This window comes from Canis lupus, chromosome 34 (assembly GCF_048164855.1).
Source record: "Canis lupus baileyi chromosome 34, mCanLup2.hap1, whole genome shotgun sequence".
Classification (NCBI taxonomy): Eukaryota; Metazoa; Chordata; class Mammalia; order Carnivora; family Canidae; genus Canis; species Canis lupus.
In genome coordinates, this window is record NC_132871.1 from 2,022,364 (window position 1) to 2,048,903 (window position 26,540).

Below are 26,540 nucleotides of genomic sequence, written 5' to 3' on the forward strand. Positions count from 1 at the left end.
TTGCAACATTTGCTGACACCAGTGAGGAGCTGCAGAAGGTATGGGGGGGGCGGGGGGAGTGGAGACTTGCAGAGATTTATTTCACTGCCGAGCGGTGAACACGTGACGCTGGGCAACTCGGGCCCGCAAGCCTGCAGCCTTCTCTGGACTCAGTCCCTCTCCCTCCAAACCGTGGACCCGAGAACGGCATCAGGATCCCCATCCTCACCATCCTCCTCAAGTGAGACATTTCCATTACCTGCCCTCGACCTGATGGTCTACGCACACGAGCGCACTGTTGAGGGACATCACGCCAATAAACTCTACAAGCTAAAGGGCTGGGGGCGGAGGGGTGTAGCAGAAAGAGGTAGAGGGAGGGGGCGGAGGGTGGAAAAGCAGGAGGGGAGAGAGGACAGAAAGGGGAGACGGGGATGGGGGAAGGAAGAGGACGGACCAAGACGACCCGGAGGGCGCCCGCGGGCCCGTCCCAGCAAGGTGTGCTTTCTGGAAGGGCAGGTGCTTCGGAGCGTGACCTCACGGCCAAGGGGACGCAACCAAACAACGGCCAGGGCGTTTTTTAAAACCGCCCAAATGAACCAAGTTATTTGGCTGCTTTGGGCACCGACTCCTCCAACATAAAGCAGGTTTTGTGCAGTTGGCGGACCGTGGGCTGAGCAATGAATGAGCCTCCAGCAACGTCAACCTTTGAAAAACTATCACATGCATCTGTAGAACACAGTGTGTTTACGCAGCACCAGCGGGTTTCCTTGGCTCTAATTCCAGTCTCAGGTTCGCTTTTCATTAAAAAAAAAAAAAAAAAATGAATGCCACAGAGTCAACAGTTCTATGATATAGAACAGGCACGGTAACCGTGACCTCTGCACGTTCTCTCTTTTCGAACGTCTTATAAAGCTCGGGCGTCATCAGGCGTAAGCCACGTGGACGAGAAGGCCGTAGCGTGCACCTGCCGGTCACTCACGGTAAGAGCCAAGGGCCACAGGGCCAGGGCCCCGGGGCGCGGGAATGAGCTGGAGTCACTGCCCTGGAGGTGGCCGGGGCGGAAACAGCGCGCAATGGCCGGGAGCTCGCGGGCCTCGGTGGGCCTCAGTGGGCCTCGGTGGGCATCAGTGGGCCTCAGTGGGCATCGGCAGGCCCGGCGGGCCTCGGTGGGCATCGGCAGGCCTGGGTGGCCTCAGTGGGCCTCAGTGGGCATCGGCAGACACGGCAGGCCTCGGTGGGCATCGGCAGGCCCGGCGGGCCTCGGTGGGCATCGGTGGGCCTCAGTGGGCCTCGGTGGGCATCAGTGGGCCTCAGTGGGCATCGGCGGACACGGCGGGCCTCGGTGGGCCCAGGAGGCCACGGGCAGTGTCAGGAGGCATCAGAGAAGACGAGACCCACGAGATGCTTCAGAAAGATGCAGCCGCAGGGCCCACAGCTCGGAGGCCCGATGAGGCCCCGCGGAAGGAAGGGGGCCCACGGCGAAGTGGGGCGCAGAGGGGAACGCAAGGCCCGGGGACGAGGGAAACTTCTGGGACCTTCTGTCCTGTGACTAATCGCTGACGAGGATCGGGGGAGCACAGCAGAGGCCCAGAGAAACAGAAGACGAGAGGGAGGACGGCGCAACTACTCCCCGGGCGACCGAGAGCAGGCGCTAGCGGCGCAGGGCCCCAGCCGGTGCCAGAGCCGCGGCGGGCAGTCGGCCGGGCGGGCAGGAGCGGGCCGCGGGCCTGAGGCGCAGCGCTAGCTTCCGGCGGAGCCGCTGCCAGGGCGGCTGGGCATGGGTCATGGAGAGCCCCGCGGGTGCCGAGCGGGGGGGGGGGGGGGGTCCCCGACTGTCCTGCCAGGCCCCCGGCGGCCTGGCCGCGCCCACCCCCTTGTCCCCGTTCAAGGGAGCACAAATAAACTGCAAATAAAGCTCCACTAGCACCTGTTTTTCTAAAGAATTCATTTAAAAAAAATAAAATTAAATTAAAAAATAAAAGTTTCATCTATTTATTAGAGCAGGAGAGCGGGGGCGGGGAGGGGGGAGCAGAGGGACGAGAGCCGCCGCCTGGCCTCCGGGCTGCAGCCCCTGAGACCCCACCCGAGCAGGAACCAGGAGTGGGTGCTCCAGGGACGCGCCCGGGGGTTACCTAACCCCGTGGCGGGGGAGACGGGGGGCGGGGGGGGGGGGGCAAGAATCCCAACCGGGCGCTGCTGGTCAGGGGGGAGAAGATGCAGATGTAAAACGAGACCGCGAGAACTCGCGTGTGAAGAACGAACAAGAAAATCGCCCCAGTACTTTCTTCCTAAAAATTTAAAACTCGAATAGGAAAATTAAATGGAACTTGAATTCCATGCCCTGACTTGGATCCCGCCCTGCCTCCCACCCCACACCAATCCACCCTAACAAACAAGGCCTGAAAATCCCTGTGGCCTCAGTGACCTTAATCCTAATACAGAGCTGATCCGTCCCTGCTCCCCCCAGGGCTTTGCGCTCCAGAGCCAAGTGTGTGAGTAAAAGGGACCGTGAGTTTCGGGAGAGCGCGGCACGCCAACGAGACGGCGCTCGCAATTAAAGCGAGGGCGCAATTTTTAATTTCTCCAATTATTCCCCATAAGAAAAACGTTGACTTCACTTCATGGCCTATATGTGATCTTTAAATTCTATGTAAGTTTGGCAATCTAGTCATCGGAAATCAATGTATACAAGAAAAAAAAAATTATGGGACGCTTATTTTTCAGAATTTTTAAATCGCAATTTTTGTGACTTTTCATTTTAAACCTAGGACTGGAGGAATTTCCTTGAGGAATCCCCTTGATGTTTTTCCTTAGTAATTCACTTTCTGTTTTCTTTAATAAGCAGTGATTCAGGGGCGCCTGGGGGGGGGGCTCGGTGGTTCAGCACCTGCCTCCGGCCCAGGCCTGATCCTGGGGTCCCAGGATCGAGTCCCACATCGGGCTCCCTGCAGGGAGCCTACTTCTCCCTCTGCCTGTGTCTCTGCCTCTCTTTCTGGGTCTCTCAGGAATAAATAAATAAAAAATTTTTTAGAGAAACACACACAAAAAGAAACAGTGATTCTTTACTTTTCACAACAATATGGAAATAATATCGATTTTTTTGAACAAAAATGAACCTAAGATAATACCTGTGGGAACTTAAATTTTTTAAAGATTTTATCTTATCTTAGAAAAAGTTGGCATACAAGCAAGCAGGGGGAGGGGAAAAGGAAAGGGAGAGAGCGAATCCCAAGCAGAGTCCCGCACCGAGCACGGGGCCCGACAGAGCGCTGGATTTCACAACCCGGAGATGACGGCAGGAGCAGGAAGCCAGAGCCAGGGCGCTCGGGACACAGGCGCCCCAACGGGCACCAAGGAAAATGAGAGGCCATAGAAGTCTTCGTTACTGTTGCTCCTCATTAATCCAGGAATTCTTCCTTTGGAAGAAAGGAATCTTTTTTTTTTTCTTAAGATTTTATTTATTTATTCATGAAACAGAGAGAGAGCGAGGCAGGGACACAGGCAGAGGGAGAAGCAGGCCCTGCGCAGGGAGCCCGACGCAGCACTCGATCCCAGGACCCCGGGGTCACGCCCTGGGCCGAAGGCAGGCACTAAACCGCTGAGCCACTCGGGCTGCCCAAGAAAAAAACCTTTAATTAGCAAATAATTTTTTTATGATGTGGATATTTTTTCTTTTAGAAGTTTATCATCACACCAAATAACAGCAACAATAAACGCAGCTGCTAATATAAATGGATGCATCCTCAGTGCTTAAGTTTAAAAGTATCTTTTACAAAATTAAGCATAATTTTACATGAATCTTTGCTAAAATCTGAAAAGCTCAGTAAGCAGAAGTCTTTGTTTAAATGTAAAAAAAAATCTTCAAGATTGATGTGTATTTTTTTAAGGTAGGCTACATCTAGAGCTCAGCTGTCCATCAGTTACAAAGTCATGGGTAAACGTTTCAAAATATTATATGGGATCAAACCAAGTTCAAGATCACCTTACCCCTGAAGGCCACCCGGAGGTCATGAAACCTGTCGGTTCCTAATATATTCAAGGACCAGAGCGACTAGTCAAAGATCAGGCATCCAGCCTTGTAATCAAAAACAGCACAGGGCAGCCTGGGTGGCTCAACGGTTTGGCGCCTGCCTTTGGCCCAGGGCCTGATCCTGGAGACCCAGGATCGAGTCCCACGTCGGGCTCCCTGCATGGAGCCTACTTCTCCCTCTGCCTGTGTCTCTGCCTCTCTCTCTCTCTCTGTGTCACTCATGAATAAATAAGTAAAAAAAACAAAAAAAACCAGCACACATCTCACCAACAGTGCAACACTACTGCGTTTTCCTTAGCGACCACACTTGACCTTTATCGTGTCCTTATCTTTACCCTGCTGAGCCCAGAGGGCTGCCCAGGATCACTCCCACCATTTGCAAAACATTCCATCCACTAGAGCATGTAAGTGCTAACTCTTGCTAATTTAAGTACCGACTCTTGATGAAACACAAAGCGTATTTTCAAACCTGTAGAATTCCTGCACAAAGTACACGTAAGGGGGCCTGTACCACGCGGGCACACACCTAAAAACAGCTGGAAACACACAGGCTTTCAGGTACCAGGTAAGGCTGACAAAAATGATCAAATCGAACGAGAAGGCTCAAAAATGCTGCCCAAGTTGATTGTTTTTTCCCCCCGTTCTGGAACATGTGCGCTCAACGGAAAGCCCTGAGAATGGGGACAACAAACAAAAAAACTGAGCTCGCTACAGAAAACAAGGTCTGGTTTCCAGTAACCGCTTCCAGCCTCCTCCCTGGTGCGGGGGTCGGCACCGAAACCGAAGGACGATGCACAACAACAGGCCCGACAAAGTGCTTCGATCCTCCTCAAATCGGGCAGGAACGGGTCGGGGGCCGGTGCCCGGCGCGCGCTGAGCATCCAGGCATCCGCCCTCCTCCCCGGAAAAGCGCCGCCTCCACCGGGCGCGGGGAAGGAGGCGGGACTCGGCACCACCGAGGCCGGAGCAGCTTTGCCGGTGGAGGTGCAGACCTCGCGGGGCGGCCACGGGCAGGGACCGGTGTTCCCCGGGCTCCGGGGGGGGGGGGGTGACGTCAGCGCCCGCCAGTGGGGACCAGGTGGGGGCCAGGTGGGGGCCAGGTGGGGGCCAGCGCGGCTCCAGGACGGAGCTGAAGTCTCAGCCCCGCAGGGTCCCGGCGACCTGGGGCGACCCCCCGCGACGACCCCAACCACGAATCACTATAAAGAACACCTGGCACATTCCCTTCGTCGGCTCAGCCCCCCCCCCCAGGTGTGCAAAGGTCCCAGGTCCCGGGGCAGAGAAGGTACTACGCCAGGTGGGGGGTTGGACGGGAGGGGAGTGGGGGTGGGGGCTCGGAGGTGGGGGGTGCTGGGGGCTGGAGGTGGGGGGTGCTGGGGGAATGGGAGGGCGTAGGGGGATGGAGGTGGGGGGAGGGGCGGGGGGACGGGAGGGGAGTGGGGGTGGGGGGGAGGAGGTGGGGGGTGCTGGGGGCTGGAGGTGGGGGGTGCTGGGGGAATGGGAGGGCGTAGGGGGATGGAGGTGGGGGGAGGGGCTGGGGGACGGGAGGGGAGTGGGGGTGGGGGGGAGGAGGTGGGGGGCTGGGACGGGAGGGGAGGGGCAGGGGCTGGAGGTAGGGGGAGGAGGTGGAGGAACGGAGCGGGAGTGGAGGTGGGGGGCTCGGACGGACGGGAAGGGGCTGGAGGCGGGGCCCGTTCGCGGGCACAGGGGTGCAGGCGCGGGGCGCCCCGAGCGGCGGGGCGGAGGGAGGCGGGCCGGGCCGCACCTGGACCCGCACCTGGACCCGCACCCGGACCCGCACCCGCACCCGGACCCGCACCCGGACCCGCACCCGCGCCCCAGGTCGGGCCGCAGCGGAGGCGGCGCGGGGTCCCGCGGGCCCGGGCCCGGGTGGCTGCAGCCGTGGGCGCGGAGGGGCGCGGAGGGGCGCGGCCGGAGGGGGGGCGGACGGACGGACGGACGGACGGACCGCGGGCCCCGGCGGCCACTCACGAGGACGCGCTGGGCACGAAGAAGTCGACGGCGAAGCCGAAGTAGCTGCCGCGGGGCCCGGCGAACTCGGCGGCGCCGTCCGCGTCCAGGTTGAAGGCGCGGCCCGGGCGCGGCAGGAGGCCGAGCGGCAGCAGCAGCAGCAGCAGCAGCGGCAGCGGCAGCGGCAGCGGCGGGCGGGGGCGCGGCGGCCGGGACATGGCCCCAGGGGAGCGCGCGGGGCCCGAGGCCGGACGCCCTCCCGGGGCGCGGGGCAGGCGGCGGGGCGGGCGGCGGGGCGGGCGGCGGGGCGGGCGGGGACTGCGGCGTCGGGCCCGCCGGCCTCCCGCTCGGCCGCTCGGCGTCTGGGCTCCGGCTCCCGACTGCGCGGGGCGGGGGGCGCCGGGCGGGCCTCGGGGCGCGGGCGGGGAGGGCCGGGGAGGGCCGGGGCGGGGCGGGCCGGGGCGGGAGGGCAGGGGAGGGCCGGCCCGGGCGACGCGAAGGACGGGGCGCAGGGAGGGGGCGGGGGGAGGGCGGGGCCCGAGCAAGGCCGGGGGGGAGGGCTGGGGGGAGGGGAGGGGAGGGGAGGGGAGGGGAGGGCCGGCGCGGGGGGCGGGCGCTCGGGCCAGGAGGCGCCGGGAGGCGGGGCGGGGCCTGAGCGCGGCGGGCGGGGAGGGCTGGGGACGGGAGGGCCGGCGGGCAGGGGGCAGGGGGAGGGGCTGGGAGGCGGAGGGCAGGGGGCGGGGGGAGGGGAGGGGAGGGGAGGGCCGGCGCGGAGGACGCGAAGGACGGGGCGCTCCGGCCCCGGGGCGCAGGGAGGGGGGCGGGGCCTGAGCGGGGAGGGGAGGGGAGGGGAGGGGAGGGCCGGCGGGAGGGGGCGGGCCCGTCGGGAGGAAGCGGAGGAGGAGAGCGCTCCGGCCCCCGGGCGGAGGGGGGCGGTGGGCGGGGCCTGAGCGCGGGAGGGGGAGGGGCAGGGGGAGGGGGAGGGGGCCGGGAGGAAGTGCAGGGGGCGGGGCGCCCGTGGGAGCCCGGCGGTCGGGGCGGCGCGGAGCTGCGGCTGCCCAAGGCCCAGCGCCCGGAGCCCCGGCGGCGGCCGCGCGGTCGGACGGGCCCCGAGCCAGGTCCGGGGGCGGAGGGGGCGGAGGGGGCGGAGGGGGCCCCCAGCACTCCTCCCGCCCGACCCCGCGCCCCCGCCCGCGCTCCCCTCCCCTCCACTCCCCCGCCCCCCCCACTCCCCCCGCCCCCCGCACTGCCCCCCCTGCACTCTCCTCCCCCCCACCCGCGCACTCCGCCCCGAGCTCCCCGAGGCCGGAGGGGTGGCAGGAATAGGGTGGCAGCAGGGGTCTCCGGCGGCAGCCCCGCCCCGTCCCCAGTCCCCAGTCCCCAGTGCACGAGCCCACGTGTGCGCCGCCCAGTACGCGTCGGGGTTTCCACCGAGGGGGGGCACCTGCACCCAGGGGTGCGGCCAGGGCCCGGCCGGGGCCGTGCAGCTCGCTCCTTGCGGTGCGCTCCCAGCTCTCGTTTCCTCCCCGAAGGAACAGGACCAAAAGGGAAATGAAATGCCCAATCCGAACTCCTACTACTTAATTGCATTAAATTTGACTGGATCTATTAAATTCAACTGCCTTGAATTCGACTGAAAGCTGTGCCGCGAAACCCTGGGCCGCGTGTCACAGAGCAGGGCCCGGCAGGCAGGTCCCTAAAGGAGTGGCCGCGTGGCGCCCTGACCCTGACCCTGCCCCATACCCGGGAATGGGGACGCCCCTTCCCGCCACCGCGTTGCAGGTGCACCGGGACGCACCACCCCGCGGGGCTTCTGGTCCTTGAGAGCCGGGTCAGCGCCCTTGGAAGTCGGCCCGCGCAGGAGGGGCCTCACCGCCCCGGCAGGCAGGCCTCGCACCAGGGATTTCTCTGGTCCGCGTGGGCCCAGGCAGCGGGGATGTGCCCGAGACAGGGAAACCCGGGTTGCATTCCATGGGGATGGAGCTGGGCCTCTCCCTCCATCCGGTGACACCCCTTAACTGCTTTGTCACACTTTCCCCACTTACCAGACCCGGATAACAATACATCTGCTACCTTCAGTGTAATCACTTTCTTACAGACCCAATAAAATATCAGTAGAAAAGGATCCTGACTTGGGGTTTTACCCCCTACCAATGCCGTCCTTTACTTAGAAGCTCGATTCCCTTCGTTTCTGTAAATGCAAATGCCTGAATTCAATTCCTGGGTTCGTTCAGTACTAGCTCTGTGAGCCTCGGTGGCCTTGTCTCTAAAATGGGACGGATGATGGCACCTACCCCTGGGATTGAGCGCTACTCGGCTACTCGTTGCCATCCATACCCCTAGGACTTAGTAGGGCCGTGATAGTGAATGTGCACGACACTAGGCCTGTATTCTCGCTCTTGGAGGCCTAGGACCTACCCAGCAGTTCCTTCACCAACCACAGCCCAGCTGGCCCCCCCGGGGCTTTGTCTCTGTGCACCCCAAAGCACACTCCCATTACTCCAAAATAATGTTAAGAGGAATTTCAAATGTTTATCTCCCAGCACCAAGGGGGACTCGGTTCATGACTCGGGAAGCCCGTCTGCAATCCCGGCTTCCTACTCTCCATCTCCCCAGAGGCTCGAACCCACTGAACTCAACTGGGGAGGGTCCCCCCTGCCTTTGTTGGCTGACTCTCTCCTGCCTCTCCTCCCCCAGCTATTAATGAGGGACATTTACTTGGCTTCTCCGGCTTCCATCCCCACTCCCCCGCCCACCCCGTGTGCTGCATTATCCTATCTGAAAAGATAAGAAAAGATTCCCAGCCAGCTGCGGGGAAACTGGAAGTTTCCCCGAGATTGACATCTTGGTTCACAGCGCTCTAGCTTCCTAGAAAACACTGGCCCTCCTCTTGGACCACTTCCCCAGCCTTCTTCCGCCCGCCACATGCAAACCTACACCAGGTCCTCCATCGAGCTATTTCCTACTTTTCTTTCTAGATGTGTGTCAGGTGTCCTCAGGTCCCCCAGGAAGCCCATTAAGAACCATGCTTTGCTGTTTTTGTATCCTTAGCATTCAACGCTGGACTTAATGGCATTAATCCTACTGTCCAGAGACTTAACAATTGCATCAAGTTTACTCATATGCTGGACACTGTGCTAAGCATTTTGATACGTACTAAATCACTCCTTAGTCATAAAATCCTATCAGATAGGTTCTATTAGTAGTAGCCCAAGTGGAAAGACAAAGAAACTGATTCTCTAGGAGATGGAATGATTTTTTCAACATCACGAATCCTTGTGGACAAGGAAGGGAATTAGTGATGGTCGCCAAGGCCTTCCCCGTGCTTGAGAACCTGGGGCGTCTGGGACCTCCTCAGGCCAGCTGGCGTGGGAGTTCATAGCCCCAGGAAATGAAGTCACCTGGGCCTCATTCAGGTATCTTTCCCGCCGCGAGGCAGAATGAAGATGCCCCCTGAGGATGCACTGGCTCATATCCATGAACATTGGAAATGAAAAGGGGAAAATGGTCCCGGTCCTCATTTACGGGTCTAATCCTCCCCATAACATTTTCATATCAGCAGGAATCAATCATCTGTTGCCTTCAGATCAGACCTCCCTTCCCTATACTAGCAAAAGTTAGCCACAAACTTCGGGTTCAGATAAATGGTGGGGAAAATGTGGAAATATCTTAGTTCTCCTGTTGAAAGAGCAAGACAAAGGTGACGAATCTTTCGAGGTGTCAAAAACAAATACGCGACTCTCCTCCTGTCTTGTGTTTGGTTTTGTCTTTAAATGGTTTAACCTGAAAAAATAAATAAATAAATAAATAAATAAATAAATAAATAAATAAATGGTTTAACCTTTATAGCTTATTGCTTAACAGAAATATTTGCTATCCAAGAAGCTTCTTTTGATTTTTTTATCCCCTGAAGACTGAAAATACTCACTGTCTCGTCTCTAGCTTAATGAATAGAAAACATTTCACTATCTCTTTTCTCTCCAACGTGCTTTTAGTTTTCCCACTTAACCTGGTCCTGATATGTTCATCTCTTCCTTTTAATACCATGGTTTACTTTTACCAATAGTAAAACTGAAATAACCATATTGATTGCTTTTGTTTAAAAATCCTAAGAATGTAATATGTGTAAGCACCCATATTAAAAATTACTAATGATATCACTCCATAACCTCAAATGTAAAGAGAAAGTAAGTGGATTAACAAATTATGCATAAAATATATTGTTTCCACTAGAGTCAAACTTACATTATAAATATCCAGCCATGGGCAGCCCGGGTGGCTCAGCGGTTTAGCGTCACCTTAGGCCCAGGGCGTGATCCTGGAGACCCCGGATCGAGTCCCCCATCGGGCTCCCCGCATGGAGCCTGCTTCTCCCTCTGCCTGTGTCTCTGCCTCTCTCTCTCTCTCTATGTCTCTCATGAATAAATAGATAAATAAAATCTTAAAAAAAAAAAAAGAAAGAAAACTGAGACTCAAAACACCAAATCAGAAGTCCCAACACACAAAGTTAACTTTAAACCTTGGAAACAGAAAAACAAGCCCTTTGGAATTCTGTGCCCGGAGGGAGCAGAGCTTGGGGGGCAGGAAGCTTGGGTAAGGTAAGGACCCGGCAGGTCTCCTCGGATGCACCATGCACACCCCTTCCTCTGTGCCTCAGGTTCTGGGGTGGTTTTTATTTTTATTTTTATTTTTGTTTTTTCAGTCTGGAATACCTTCTTTCACCTTCTCTCCCACCCCAGTTCCACCCAGACCTCTGCGTTCACCTCAAGGCTCATCCTTCTGGGAAGTCTTACATCGCTTCAGTTCCTCCTTTCTTTTTATTTATTATTTTTTAAAAGATTTTACTTATTTATTCATGAGAGACCCAGAGAGGGAGGCAGAGACCCAGGCAGAGGTTGAAGCAGGCTCCACGCAGGGAGCCCGACGTGGGACTCGAACCCGGGACCCCGGGGTCACTCCCTGGGCCCAAGGCAGGTGCTCAACCACTGAGCCACCCAGCGATCCCCCCCACTTTCTTTTTAAAATAACTTGTACTTCCAAATCTAATCCACTCACAACTTAACATTTAATTATTCTTGTACTTATTTCCTGGTGTTTCTGACAGCATTCGAAAGAAATCCTATTGAATATTAATTCTTGATGTTTTCAGGCATCTCTATTTTTTTCTCAGTGAAATGGTCAATTCCTTAAAAATAAGAGCTGTGCCTTCTTAATTTATATAACCTCCCATAATGTTGGCATTTCAAAGAAACCACTAAGATCCTTGCTGAAGAACTGTCTGTACAATCCCGCGGGGGACGCAGCGTGCTGCCCCCTCAGCCTTACTGAGGCATGCCCCACAAACCTGTAGGGAGCTTGCTGATCCTACCTGCACCCCTAACTGTTCAGAGCCCAGCAGATTCCTACTGAGCTGCAAGAAACCAAGAAGTATTTACTGAAGGAGAGATAAATGAGGGTGAGAGCAAAAAGGCCACGGTCGCCTTGACAAACTGAACACGTGAAGGTAATAAGTGGGTAAGTATTCTTGCGTAAGTGAATGAACGCGTGTGCTTTTCAACGAGTAGAAAAGCCCAAGAATATCTGGTACGGTCATTGCATGGCTAGGGAAAGAAAAGGATTTTAAAAGGATTTTGACTTTATCTAGAATTGTGTTTCTGAGATTCGTAGCTGCTTTTCATTCCCGGTTGCATTTTGGGATTAGGATTTGGGGCTTATGAAAGAGATAAAAATTAATCACGGATGACGAGAAATGTCCTCTGCGTTGCTGGAGTTCTCGGCATCTCGTTGTGAAGCACTACTGCGCCCTCAAGATAGGCATTTTTTTTTTAAGTTTATTTATTTAATGGGGACTCACACTCACCACCCCAAAAGCAAGAGTCTCTCGCTCTTATAACTGAGCCAACCAAGCGCCCCTCGGCATTCTCTACTTCTGGTGGCTTTCAGAATTTCCCTTCAAATAATCAACGTGTTGTGAAAATGTAAAAGGAAAGCTGTGTGTGTTATTTTATTTAAATTAAAGATTACAGTGTCCTAAAAAAAAAAAAAAAAAAAAAAAGATTACAGTGTCCTTTTACGTTATAACCACCGAAGAGGATTTCGCTTGTTTTAGAGGCTTGAGGTGTTGATGTGTGCTGAGGGACAGGCCACATTTCTCAGTAAAGCCCTTGTCGTACAAAAAAAATCCATGTTTGGAAAAGGGTAATGCTGTCTAAATTACTCTTCTATCGCTGAAAAGTCAAATTGGAGGCTTAGCTATAGAAAGCAGAGTGTCTGTGATATGTTCAGAATTAGCAGACACATTTCTAAAGATAATACACCGAAAAAACACAGTTTCAAAAGAACACTCTGCTTTATTTATATCATGAGTCATAAAAGGAATCATGGTACAATTTTAAATGTCTCTGGCACCTGATAAATGATTGCTAATACTTTCCTCCTACTAATCATTTTGCGTAAATGTAGCCTTGCCTTGACTGGAGATTATAACTCAAAACTTCTAATTCTTTTTCCCCTCAGATGGATGATAAATATAAACAGTCATAATCAGAAGACCTTTAAGAACTACAGTCCACACACTTGGGCATGTATTTATTTTTTCCTTGGAAAAAAATGGCAAGAAAATATCATTAATGACAAAGCACACCATTTTTAGACTGTGTATGTATATTCTGGGTGTATAGTTCCTGGAATTCTTCTCCTTAGATACATGCTTTGGTCTTACTGTTATTTAGTGATATGTCACCCTAGGATCATCGAAATTTTTTTAGTAAGTAAAAATAAATTCCATATATCGAAAAGGCATAGCTAGGCATATGTCTACAAAACACGAGTTTTCGGGAGAAATTTTGATATCAAGAACATAAGAGGGATCCCTGGGTGGTGCAGCGGTTTGGCGCCTGCCTTTGGCCCAGGGCGCGATCCTGGAGACCCGGGATCGAATCCCACGTCGGGCTCCAGGTGCTTCAGGAGAAATTTTGATATCAAGAACATAAGAAAGTGATATTATCATACCCATGTAATACTATTAAAGTATGATACTGTATAATGCGATCATAGAATCCTATATCAGTGAATGTTACTGAAGTTACAGAACTTAGTATACACCGGCATCCACCCTTACGTGCCCTATTATATAAAGAGCTATGTAAATCTGGTTTTTAACACAAATAAAACATAAATTTATTCCTATGACTATTGCATTGGTTTTCTTTCGACTCATTCCATTTACACTGGCCTTATCAAAAAACATGTTATTTGGGGGCACCCAGGTGGCTCAGCGGTTGAGCATCTGCCTTCAGCCCAGGTCATGACCCCAGGGTCCCAGGATCGAGTCCTGCATCGAGTTCCCTGCATGGAGCCTGCTTCTCCCTCTGCCTGGGTCTCTGCCTCTCTCTCTCTGGGTCTCTCATGAATAAATAAATAAAATCTTTAAAAAATATATGTTATGTGTTCATTTATTCATTGGATCCCCTATATGCCCCACGCTGCCATCAGAGCTTGAATTACCAAGACGAATTACCAAGAAGAATTAGGTATGACACCTGCCAGGAACTTAGAGTAAAGTATGTCCCTTAATAAGTTGAAGCTGAAAAATAAATAAATAAATAAATTGAAGCTGCTATTATTGACTTAAGTATGTGTTTCATTAAACTCTAAGTTCCTGGCAGGTGTCATACCTAATTCTTCTTGGTAATTCAAGCTCTGATGGCAGCGTGGGGCATATAGGGGATCCAATGAATAAATGAACACATAACATATATTTTTTAAAGATTTTATTTATTTATTCATGAGACACCCAGAGAGAGAGAGGCAGAGACACAGGCAGAGGGAGAAGCAGTCTCCGTGCAGGGACATACTTTACTATGTGCCAAGTGCTCTATTAAAATGCTGTATGTGGATGATGCCTCTTCATAAAATGCAATTTCTGCACGTGGGTGACTTTACCTCATTTTACAGATGAGAACATAAGTATGGTGATGTTAAAATACGCTCCCTTGGGGAGCACCGGGCTGACTCAGTTGGTAGAGCATGCAACTCTAGATCTCAGGATCGTGCGTTCAAACCCCACATTGAGCCTGAAGCCTACTTAAAAAAAAAAAAAAACAGTTTTAAAAGTTTAAAGTATCCTCCCCTCAGGGCACCCCCCGGGTGACTCAGTCGGTTAAGCATCTAACTCTTCATCTGGGCTCAGGTCAGGATCTCAGGGTCCTGCACTAGGCCTGGAGTCGGCTTGGGATTCTCTCTGTCCCTCCACCTCTACGCTGCTCCCCAGCTCGTCTCACTCTTTCTCTCTCCATCTCTCACCCTCTCTTTCTCAATCCCAAATAAATAAATAAATAACATCTTAAAAATAAAATAAAATACGATCCCTTCAAGACGTGGAACAGAACTTCCCATCTCTGGAGCGTGGGCTGGATTTCGTGAAGGGCGTTTAATGCCGAGGGTGCCGAGGCGACCGCGTGCTCCTGTGGACTAGGTCAGAGGCGGCACGTGGCTTCCTTTGCCCTCTCTCCGCTGGGCAGCCGGATGCCCTCTGGGAGGGACATCCAAGCCCAGGGAGCGGCCCACATGGCTCCCAACAGCCACCTAAGGGAGTCGTCTTCAAAGCGGGTCCCTCTCCCCAGTCTGGCCTTCCTTTGATCGCACCCCGGCCCCCTCTAAGCTCAAGAGCGCCCGAGCTAGACGTTATCCATCGAAGCTGCTCTTCAAGGACTGATGCACAGAAACCCGGGACTTCCTCCTCGGAGGGAACTTCCTCCAGTCCTTCCAGAATGACAATTCTCCAAGCGTGACGCTGAGCGTGTGATCCCCTCCTCCTCTCCCTCCTCCTCTCCGGGACGCTGACAGAGCCAGCATTGCAGGCAGGAAGATGCCAGAAATTATGCAACAAGAAGTGAGGTGTCATTGACCAGGAGCCGGGGTAGGGGCAGCCCCCTCCAGCCCCCCCACCTGTCCCAATTCTAATTTCATGCAATAAAAAGGCCGAACTTTTTATTCCATAAAACATGAAGGACAAAACTCAAGATAAAAATGTATTTCTTTTTTTTTTGTTAATTTTTTTTATTTTAAATTTTTTAGTTTTATTTTTTTTTATTTATGATAGTCACACACACACACACACACACACACACACACACACACACACACACAGAGGCAGAGACACAGGCAGAGGGAGAAGCAGGCTCCAGGCACCAGGAGCCCGACATGGGATTCGATCCCGGGTCTCCAGGATCGCGCCTTGGGCCAAAGGCAGGCGCCAAACCGCTGCACCACCCAGGGATCCCTAAAAATATATTTCAAGTCCAAAAATTTAAAAAAAAAAAAAGGCGTTTTAGGGGATAATCTGTTGCTGAGTGACATATAACTAACAGGACGAGCTTAGCGAGGTTATGCCGTTTGCCACCATCTGCCATGAGGGTCACAGAGCCGGCAAGTGCGACATACGTCCCCGACGGTCCACATAGCCAAGGTGACCACATAATTTATTACCCAACTGGGACACTGTAGAGAGAACAGGAATACGGATAAGGATTGTGTCGATAGGACAGTTCTGTCCCGGGAACGTCTAGGAGCAACGGGCCCTAGGGTCAGCCCCGTCCCAGCCCTTGCTCCTGACAGTCACCCGCCCGCTTTCCCATGTGAAGGAGGGGACCGATGCGACGGGCCAGCCGCAGGCGGAGCACCGGGGCGGGCGGCCGGACTCCCCAGGACGCTCGGGCCCTCCTGTTGCTCAGCAAATCCTTGCGGCGTGTGGCGGCCACAGTGTGTAGCTGGAAACAGAAATGAGCCACTGAAGCCGAAAGCATTGCCCAGCTTCCTTACAGGTGACGGGAAGACGTCGGGGAGTCGTGGGCTGGCGGGGCACCTGGGGCTCAGGGGGCGCCTGGTTTGGCTCAGGCCGTGGGCTCCTGGGCCCCGGGACCGGGCCCCACCGTCGTTGGGCTTCGCCCTTGGGTCCGCGTGGAGATTCTCGCCATCCGGCCTCCCTCCACTTTCTCTCTCGCTTCTGAGTACAGAAACACATCTTAAAAAAAAAAAAAAAAAAAAGACAGACTGACAGACGGAAGCGTGGTGGCGCTCCCAGCTCTTAGAAGAGGCCCGTGACCGTGGGGCCAGCACTCCTTCCCTGCAGTTTCTGTACAGTTGATGCGGGGACACGGACGGGCTGCCCGAAGGGACACGAGGACGCACGCCTGGCAGCTCAGGGCATGGGCCGAGCCTCCCAGCACGTCCGGCTTGCTGACGACCCTGAACCCACCAAACACGCACAGTATCCTCGACGGCACAAAACTACACCTCCCCTTAGTCTAAGCAGGTGCTCCAGGGGCTCCTGGGGGCTCCTGGGGGCTCCAGGGACACCCGGACTAACCTAACCCCAGCAGATATTTCCCACCTTAATGCCTCAAGGAATAAATTTAAATTTTGAGCACCAAATATTTGTGTTTTTACCCGATTTGATAGAAATGATTCTAGATATATTGGCCACTCCTCCTCTTTGTTCAAGGAGCTAAAACAGAAGCGTTGTCTGACAGTTTTCTTTTTTCTTCTTTTTTTTTTAGAGAGAAAGAGTGAGCGCCTGAGGGGGGTGGTGGTGGGTGACGGAGGAAGAGAGGGAGAGGGAGAGGGAGAGGGAGAGACTCCCAAGCAGGCTCCGTCCCGCTGCGGAGCCCGGTGTGGGGCTCGATCGCATGACCCTGAGATCCTTACCTGAGCCAAGGTCCAGAGTTGGACGCACAACCCAGGGAGCCCCCCGGGCGCCCAACAGATTTCCTGGTGATCCAAATCAGTTCACTTTTTAGTGTCTAATAGGGTCTTCTAAGTTCCCGGAAGCTCTGTCAAGTGTGGGTGTTAATAAAGCAAATGTGAGTTAAGGTCTTGTGAGCAATTCTCTGGGATCAGCCGGTGCCTTTACCAGTTTGGTTCCTTTTAAATGATTCATTTGGGGGGTTTTCTAAACTCTCCACTCTTACTTCCTCTAAAAGCTTAAACCCTAATGAAGGATTTCCACCTTTCAGTCATTATTGAAAGGTCTGCCAGGGGATTTTCACCAAATGTTGACTATTTAGATTTAATAGGAAACGATTACATTCACTAAGCAGTCACACGCAGAGCTCTTAATCACATAATTGCATTAGGCCTCACTCGCAGAAACGTAGGAGAGTTAAATAAAAGGCTTGGTGCATGTTCAGCATTGTTGGGAAGCCTAAAGGTATTTCTAGAGGTAGTTGTAGTTGTTTTATTTATTTATTTTTTTTCCTTTTCAGTATTAGAAATAAAAATGATTACCCTTATGGAGGTGGTTACAGTAATGGTGCTCTGAGCCGAACGAGATTCTTTAGGAAACCAGGCTAACTTTGTTTTATCCTATTTCCAGCCACTTAATCTATTGCAGTTTAGGATTCCCTTATCATCGACCAAATCTTCAAACAGTTACTGTAGGGGCGCCTGGGGGGCCTGTGGGGTGAGCATTCGCCTTGGGCTCAGGTCGGGATCCGGGGTCCTGGGACCCGAGCTCAGCAGGGAGCCTGCCTCTCCCTCTCCTCTCCACTCCTGTTCTCCCCTCTCTCCCTCTCCTTTTCCCTCTTCCTCAAATAAACAAAATCTTTAAAAACTGTGAGGTAGGGGGGTGGGGTGGGGATGGCTTCCCTGGGAGGCCGTGGACGTGTGCAGGGATGGGCGCCTCCACTGCTGGAGCGTCTGTCTCCGCGTGGGCTCCAACCTGCACCAGCTGCGCGGGCTGTGGGGCCCCTGGGCTGGGGCTGGGTCCTGGGAAGGCAGGTGCGCAGGCCCACTTCGCAGTCCCCGGCCTCACCTGCTGCAGCCCCGGCGGGAATGGATAGACCCGGCTTCTAAACGCATCTGCGCCCGCCACCCCCGCTCTGAGGTCTACACTCCATCCCCGAGGGCATCACAGACCTGCAGGCGCCTAGACCACTGGGAAGGACAGATTCCCAGCGCACTGACACTCGTGGGTGCCACCCCCTTCCTTCCTGCATGAGGCCTCCCTCTATTTTAATTTTTACAAATTTTTTAAAAAATATTTTATTTATTTATTCATGAGAGACACACAGAGAGGGAGAGACCCAGGCAGAGGGAGAAGCAGGCTCCATGCAGGGAGCCCGATGCAGGACTCGATCCCGGGACCCCGGGGTCACGACCTGGGCCAAAAGCAGATGCTTGACCACTGAGACACCCGGGCGTCCCCTTATTTATTCATTTTTAGAGAGCGTGCGCACAGCCGAGGTGGGGGCTGGAAGCGGGGCTGAAGGAGAGAGAGAACCCCAGCAGGCTCCACGGCCAGGATGGAGCCCCCCGGAGCTCGATCTCACAACCCTGAGACCTTGACCAGAGCTGAAATCAAGAGTCGGGCGCATAAGTGACGGAGCCACCCTGTTGCCATTGTGCCCTAAATTCTTAAATTTTGGTATCAGTCAGTTACCTAGATTAAAAAACATTGTCATACCCCTTGGTCCTTCCTACAGTTCTGTAAATCTGGTTTCGTTAGTCTTAGATCAGTTGTGAAAATTATTTGATCGTTAGCATAATTTTTTTTGTGTGTGTAGTCACGATGGGATGTTGGCTCAAAAGGTTTTCTCTGGATGGTACGTGATAAATTTGTCTTTAGATATTGTGGAAACTATGTCAAATGTGACAAGTCATTTCCTCAGTTATGTGACTGCAATGGTCCGAAAATTGCTTCTTGGTTTAACCATGCTTCGGTTGCTACTATATTTAGAGACAACTTATTCTAGTCTCCCCTCCCCCCCCCCCCCCCCCCGCACAGAAACTTACTAGTTTTATAGGAATTTCATGGGCTAGAAAGCATAATTTGTGTTATTTTCTGCTCATGCTGTCATGGTGTACAGAGAAAGAAAGAAAGAAAAAACCTTATGTTTGCAATTTTTTTTTTTTTTTTTTTTTTTTACTAAATTTAGCTCACATGCCAGAAAGTGAAATACAAGCTTTCGTTGGGTCAAGCCACTGAGATTTTTGAGTTAATTTCATACATCCTAGGCCATCCTGACAGATACGGACGTGAACACAAGTAATCCCAATTTATAAGCAAAATACTCTCAAAAAAAAAAATACTCTCGCCTTCAGGCTGTAAATATTGTATCTTCTCCTGTTACAATGTGTATGATTTACGTTCTGTGCCAAAACACAGATATATTTGCACGATTTCCCTAACAATGAGCTCATTCCATCGCTTTTCCCAAGAGAAGGGATACAAGCAGGACTCGGGGTGTCCGAGGGCCCTGAAGCCCATAAAGCCCGGGTGACCCCCGCGCCCCCCTCTGCACGCACCCGCGATTTTTTTCTCTTTACCCAACAGCTCAAGCCCCATGAGCTGCAGCCACAACGTCTCCAGGCGGGAGGTGGTGCCGCAGAGGCTCCGCACAGGCCGGGCCCCTGCCCTCGCCCTGGGTCCTCAGGCCCTCAGGCCCGGGGCACCTGCACCTGGGACCCTGGTGACACCTGCCACCCGGCGGCCCAGGCCCGTCAACCCAGCACGATGGATCCAGCGGGGACCTGACATCTGCTTTTCTGAAACAACAGCAACAACTTCGGCTGCGGAGATTTAGTTCCTGTTGCTCCAGACGGTCCTCGGCCTCGACATGGAGGCTGGGGGAGGCCGCGGTCCCCCGGGGCCAGGGAGGCTGTTCCTGGGGCCTCTGGGCCTGTCACCTGGGCCACTGTCCCTGGCCTCCCCGGGCCTATGGGCCTGTCAGCTGGGCCGCTGTCCCTGGGCCTCCGAGCCTGTCACCTGGGCTGCTGTCCCTGGGCCTCCCCGGGCCTCTGGGCCTGTCACCTGGGCCGCTAGTCCCTGGGCCTCCCCCAGCCTCCAGGCCTGTCACCTGGACCGCTGTCCCAGGGGGCCTCCGTGACTGTCTCCTGGGCCGCTGTCCCCGGGGCCTCCGGGCCTCCACGCTCCTCCTCACGTGGCCCCTCAGCCTCCCCCCCGCCCGCTCCCAGCGGGGGAAGCCGTGGGGTCCCCTGAGGCCGAGGCTTCGGGGGCACAACGTCCCCTGTCCCGGCGCAGGGCGAGAGGCAGCTGCAGGGCCGGAGCAGGTGGAAGCCCGGGAAGAGACTCTCCCTCTGGCAGTGGTGGCGGCCGCGGCTGTGTCCTCCGCCCCCCGCAGGGGCAGCTCCGTGCACACCAGGCGCCTAATACTTGCAGCCCCGCCACCACGTCTGCGGACACCGGAGCGCTCACGGAGCTCCCCGAATGTGGCATTTGCGCGCTTTGGCTTCTTTTTCCTTTCCACGCGGTCCCGGGCCTCGGGCTCCTGCCCCCAGGCCGAGGTGGCAGCCGAGCGCCAGGCTCGTCGAGCCCGTGTCCGCTCCCACGTTCGACCAATTCAACCTCGGCCCTGGCGTCATTTAAAGGTCATTAATGCACAAAATCGCTAAACGTTCACGGCTGTTTTGTCTGGATTTTTCTGATTAAAGTTTCCAGATTTAAAAACCAGCAGCGACGACCAATGTGCGCGTGGCCGGCGGCACTGACCGTCCCCCCTTCCCGGAGCTGCGGCCTCGCGGTGTCCCTGGCGGCGAGAGGCCTCACCTGAAGCCGGCGACGGTGCAGGACCGAGGACTCAGGCCCAGAGTCTGAGACTAGAGGACGGCGGCGGCCCCGCCTCGGTGGGTCAGGGACGAGGGGGGCCGCCCCGGCCACGACACCGGCCGCTCGGAGCCGCGCCGCTTGCTCGCAAGCCTGCCTGGGAGGAGGCCTCGACGGGCCCGGGCAGCAGCGACCCTGAGGGAACCCCCGGCGGCTGAGGCAGGCGGCGACAAAGCACAGGGCCCCACCGAACGGTCCTTCGTCCCCTCACAGGCAACGGGGCCACGAGCCCTCGCCTTTGGCTGCGGCCCGGGTGCGCGTCTCGTAGGCCGGAGCCTAGGATTTGCCCTGGAGGCTTCTCCCCTCTGGCTTGGACCCAAGGAAGCGGTTGCCAAGGCTCCTGTCGCCCTGAGTCAGCAAGTCCCTCCCCAGTTCTCCCCCCGGCGCTGAGTCACAGGCCCGGCCGTCTGGGCGTCTGGGCGGCGTGACAAACCCGAGTCCCTCAGTCTAGACGGCGCAGGGGCAGCCTCTTGGCCATCTATGGTCTCATTTCCTCTCCCTCCCTGGGGCAGCCCGGGAATGTCCGCGGGGCTACCAGACGGCGCCGACGGCGGTCCCGGATGCTTGGTCACGCTTGGATGGAGACTCTGAACGACTATTTTTAGTAGACACCTGTCCCCCCAACACTTCTGGCCCACTTCTACTTTTTACAAAAAAATCGCCCAAAACACCACTTGTCTGAAATTCACGTTCAGCTGAGGCATCCCGGAGTCCCCGCGGGAGCCCCGAGCGCCCAAAGCTCCCTTCGCTCCGTCCACCGTGGCCCACCGTGGCGCAGGCTGTCAGGGAAAGGAAAGTCTGTTTCCTGAGTTCTAGCGCCCAAAAGCCGAGCTGTTTTCCTTTCATCCTCTATTAGTCACGTAATCACTGCGTAACACCAAAGAAAGAAACGCTGCCGAAGACCCGCATCCTGCAGAGCCGCTGCCCCAGAGCCCCAGGCGTGAGCGTGCACAGGAGATCCGCTGGGATGTTGGCCAAGGGGAGACTCGGCTGCAGCAGCCTGCGGGGGGGCTCCGGACCAGCTCCCAGCTGAGGGCAGGGGTGCCGCTCCCTGCACCCCCCTTTCCGCAGCCAGGCTTTCAGGGGTTCTCACCCTTGGCTGCATATTAGAATAATTCGAAAGCTCTTGATGCCCAAACCCCACGGCATCCGGCATCCGGATGAAAGCCGAGTTGCTGCAGGTGGGAGCCAGGCTCAGGAGCTCTGAAAGCTCCTCCGTGGTCACGCGGGCTAATCCTGAGGATCACTGGGCTGGGAGGGAAGCGGAGCCTTTCAGAAAAAAAAAAGATCAGCCTGGCGATGGCCACACCTCACCGATCGTCCCGAGAGACCGAAATGTGGAGGATTGTCTCTTCCCCGGGGCCACTTTCAGTTGTGCTCCCGACGCGACTGGGAAAAGCGCTAGGGTTTTATTATGTGAACTGTTCGATCGCTAAATATTTTCCAGATTTGGAAATCTCACGTCTGTGACACGCATTTTTCTGTGGGCCTACAATAATTTACTTCTCTTCACGTTTCTAATGGAAACCAAACAGCCACCCCCTCAGAGTCAGTCTGGCTTGGAAAACACCGGAATTTATCATCTGCGACTCCGTGCGAGGCTTGGCTGGAGTCAAGGAATGTGACTTAAGGAAGGAAAAACATATCTTTACATTCTGTTGTTTTCCACCCAAAGACATGTCAACAGAAATAAAAGAGTGGCTTCAAAGCTACTGGTCACAATGTAGCGTGTCTCTAGCAGATGTACACAGAACAGGTGCTAACAAAACGTCAGCTACGGGAAATTTCTAAAAAAGCCTTCGTAGCCAAAAACCTCCCTCTTTTTTCTTCTAGTTCTGTCACTTTCGTGTCATCCATCTTTAGCCCGTCTTCCCTCAAATCACAATCTTTTCTGCAGTATCGCTTAGCTTGAAGAATGCTTTTGGGGTATCCTGTATTTTACGCCGAGTCTTATCCTATGGCTTTTTGTTTTTGGGGGGTTTTTTGTTGCTTCTTTTTTTTTTTTTTTTTACTTTATCCTATTTTGTTTTGTTTTGTTTTGTTTTGTTTTCCTCTGTGTCATTCATCGTGCGTCTTTTTCTCGCGTCGGTGCCCAGCCTACACCCTCCATCGCGTTCTCTGCTTAACTTCCTACCTCGTGTCCAAACAGTTGAGTCTGTGACTAGACTTTGCGCTTTACCGGGCTCCCTCACCAGCTCCAGAAGGCACCATGCCCGTGGGGCCAAGAAGCTCACACACACCCTTGGCCCGGGGTGGCCCCAGCAGCAGGTTGAAAGGCGGCCAACACCAACAGTTGGCTCCGAAGAGGCACAACAAGACCACTGGGGGGTGGATGGCAGATTGTTCTGCAGACTGTTAGCTGTGGGTTGTCTCCTGAGGGTGCCCTTTCGGGGAACCTGGGGGAGAGCAGCTCTTGGGCAACAGGCCTCCCCCGAGGGGGACGTCAACCCGACCGGTCCTGCGTACAGAGCAGCCACCTGAAAACGGCTCTGCTCTAAATCCTGGTAGTTTATTCTGCTGTCCAGAGAGGCTCATGCACATTTTCGATGCTAACTGAGCTAGTATCCACCAAGCACGTGTTTCTATACGCATTTGACCTTTTATTTATCTGTTTCTTTATTTATTTATTGAGATGGAGGGAGGGGGAGGAGGCGCGGCGGGAGAGGGCCAGAGAAGCCGAAGCAGGCTCCGTCTCCCTCTCACCACCCTGAGGTCATGACCTGAGCCGAAGCAGGAGTCAGAAGCGTAAGGGCTGAGCCACCCGGCGCCCTGCCCTAGGCCGGTACTCGTGTCCAACAGCCCCAGTGCTACTGCTCCTCTGACCTTACAGATAAACCCCAGGAGTGCGAGGCTGCCTCGGGCAGGGACGGATCCTCGCTCCCAGGTCGGCGGTGCAGGCCCCGCGTTGGGCGTGGAGCCGACCGTAAATATACGGAACCGCAGAAGGCCCCCAGTCGCCAAGGCGTTCTCGAAAGAGCAAAGCAAAGCTGAGGGCATCGCGAAGAAACAAGTAATGAGGAAACCGACACCTGCCCACAGCCCCATAGGTGACGGGTCGGGAGCCAGGACGTGAATCGAATCCCCAGGCAAGTCAAGGCGGAGGAGCTGCCTGTGTTTGAGCACACCCGGGCCTCTTGCACTCCTTGCAGGGACTGCCTGGAGCCTAAAGGACTTCGGGGCTGAGCACCAATGACAACGGGGACGCCCGGGCAGGGGGGCACAGAGGTGGAGGCCGCTTCGGCCCAGGGCGTGGCCCCGGGGTCCCGGGATCGAGTCCCTCGTTGGGCTCCCTGCGCGGGGCCTGCTCCTCCCTCGGCCTGGGTCTCGGCCTCTCTCTCTCCCTCTCCCCGTGTCTCTCCTGAGTAAATAAAATCCTAATAAAAAGAGGCATCAGTGGTAACCCATGCGGGAAGTGTAGCAGCAGAAGCTCCTCACTGAGCTCAGAGCCCTGTGCAGGGACTTCAGCCCCGGACCCCGAGCTGCGGCCTGAGCCCAAGGCAGATGCTTACCCCCGGAGCCCCCTGGGCGCCCCACTAACCTTCCTTTCTAACAAAGAAGGGCCGGCCTTGTATTAGGGACATTGAGTGGACGACGGACGGTATCAACTAAAAATCCAGTGGCATTATTTTATATTCATTCATTCCAAGGTACCTTCCTTTCATAGCCAATGATTCTGTTTCTCTCTTGTTTTCCATTTATGGCAGGAATGTACATGCTCTTATGATAAAACTTAAATCCCCCTTTTTAAAAAGTACATAATAGAGTGGATGTGCCCCCGTGCTAGGAATCACACCACGGGGCCTCGCGGGCTGAAGTCTGGAAGCCTTGAACAAAGTAAGAGAAAAGCAACGCCGAACAGACCGCAGGACGGTGCTCGCTGGTTCCCGGCCCTGAAGAGGACAGGACGAGGCTGCTCCTGAATCCGCCTCCTTTCTAGACGGAAATAAACTGCGGGAAGTGAATTATCCCACGTTCCCTGCGGGGAGCTGCACTGTCCCCTGGAAAGAGCTTTGGTTCCCGGCCAGACCTTCCACCTGGGTCAAAGTCCGCTGCCGACCTTAGGCAGCTTCTAGTACCGCCTTGAATTCGGGGCCTTCAGCAGGAAAGACAGGCCCGCATTAAATGGTTTCTTCTAGCATTATTATTATTATTATTATTATTATTATTATTATTATTATTTCAAGTTTTTATTGAAGCTCATGAGTTAACACCTAAGGCAAAGCTGTCCCCTGGGCTCTGGGCCTGCCCCATGCAGGCCTTTGCCCCCACACGGTGACCCGGCACACAGGGAGGTCCCCTGGGGGTTGGGGGGCTGCCGTCCATCCCACGGGGTCGGGGGTGGGGGGCCCTGCTGGGGGCCAACAGGCCAACGTCCCGGTCCCCGGAGGGAGCGGCCACTGAGCAGCTGTCCCCGAGCCCTCGCACCTCTGCTCCCTCGTCCCCTCCGGGTCGGGCTTGCTCAGCTTTGCACAGCCCCCAGGTCCCACGTTGCCATTCCGTGCTCTTCCCAGAGAAGACCTGGTTTTTGGTTTTGTTTTGTTTTGTTTTGGTTTGTTTGTTTTCTGCCAAAATAGCTCTTGCATTTCTCAGGTCAACCCTTCCACGGTGCTGGCCCAGGGGGTCCTTGCACAGGTCACCTCTGGGTCTGGGGACGGTGCCTCGGGTTCTAGCAAACGTCACCGAATGTGAAGGCTGCTCCGGGTGTCGCCCGTGGGAGGGGCCCGGTCCCACCCACTGTCGCCCGCAGGGGTTGGGTCTCCAGGGCCAGCGCCGCCCCTGTGTCCCAGTCTGTCCGTCTGTCCCGCAGCCCCCAGGTGCTGACCCTTCCAGGCCGGGCTGGCTTGGGGCAGGAGGCGCCCCGGGATCTGCACGGGATTCCTGCGACCTCTGTGGGGAGCGGCTCCCCAAGGCCCTGCGGACCCAGGACACCCCGGCTTTGCCCCAGCTCCACCCTGATCTGCAGGCCTGCACTTGCCCCCACTCCCGGCCCGGAATGGGGTTGCAGGGAGCTGGGGCCTCGGTGCTCCTCCTCCTGGCCCTGGCCCTCCTCCACCCGGGCCCTGACCCTCCTCCACCGGGGCCCTGACCCTCCTCCACCTGGTCCCTGGGCCCTAGTCCTCCTCCCCCTGGCCCTGACCCTCCTCCCCCTGGCCCTGACCCTCCTCCACCTGGTCCCTGGCCCTCCTCCACCTGGGCCCTAGTCCTCCTCCCCCTGGCCCTGACCCTCCTCCCACTGGCCCTGGCCCTCCTCCACCTGGTCCCTGGCCCTCCTTCACCTGGTCCCTGGCCCTCCTCCACCTGGGCTCTAGTCCTCCTCCCCCTGGCCCTGACCCTCCTCCCACTGGCCCTGGCCCTCCTCCACCTGGGCCCTAGTCCTCCTCCCCCTGGCCCTGACCCTCCTCCCACTGGCCCTGGCCCTCCTCCACCTGGTCCCTGGCCCTCCTCCACCTGGTCCCTGGCCCTCCCACCTGGTCCCTGGCCCTCCTCCACTTGGGCCCTAGTCCTCCTCCCCCAGGCCCTGACCCTCCTCCCCCTGGCCCTGACCCTCCTTCACCTGGTCCCTGGCCCTCCTCCACCTGGGCCCTAGTCCTCCTCCCCCTGGCCCTGACTCTCCTTCCACTGGCCCTGGCCCTCCTCCACCTGGTCCCTGGCCCTCCTCCACCTGGTCCCTGGCCCTCCTCCACCTGGGCCCTAGTCCTCCTCCCCCTGGCCCTGACCCTCCTCCCACTGGCCCTGGCCCTCCTCCCCCTGGCCCTGACCCTCCTCCCCCTGGCCCTGACCCTCCTTCACCTGGTCCCTGGCCCTCCTCCACCTGGGCCCTAGTCCTCCTCCCCCTGGCCCTGACCCTCCTCCCACTGGCCCTGACCCTCCTCCCACTGGCCCTGGCCCTCCTCCCCCTGGCCCTGGCCCTTCTCCCCCTGGCCCTAGTCCTCCTCC

At 55.7% G+C, this 26,540-nt stretch overlaps 1 protein-coding gene across 2 annotated transcripts in view; it reads right to left on the bottom strand.

Moving 5' to 3' along the window:
* The window catches only part of ITGAV (integrin subunit alpha V), an 87,691-nt gene extending 81,478 nt beyond the window's left edge, over nucleotides 1–6,213 (bottom strand). For both annotated transcript variants that reach the window (XM_072810855.1, XM_072810854.1), the window contains exon 1: nucleotides 6,002–6,213. In XM_072810855.1, the coding sequence (XP_072666956.1) occupies nucleotides 6,002–6,198 (197 nt within the window). In that variant the 5' untranslated portion in view covers nucleotides 6,199–6,213. The remainder of the gene's footprint in view (nucleotides 1–6,001) is intronic.
* Nucleotides 6,214–26,540: the final 20,327 nt, after the last annotated feature.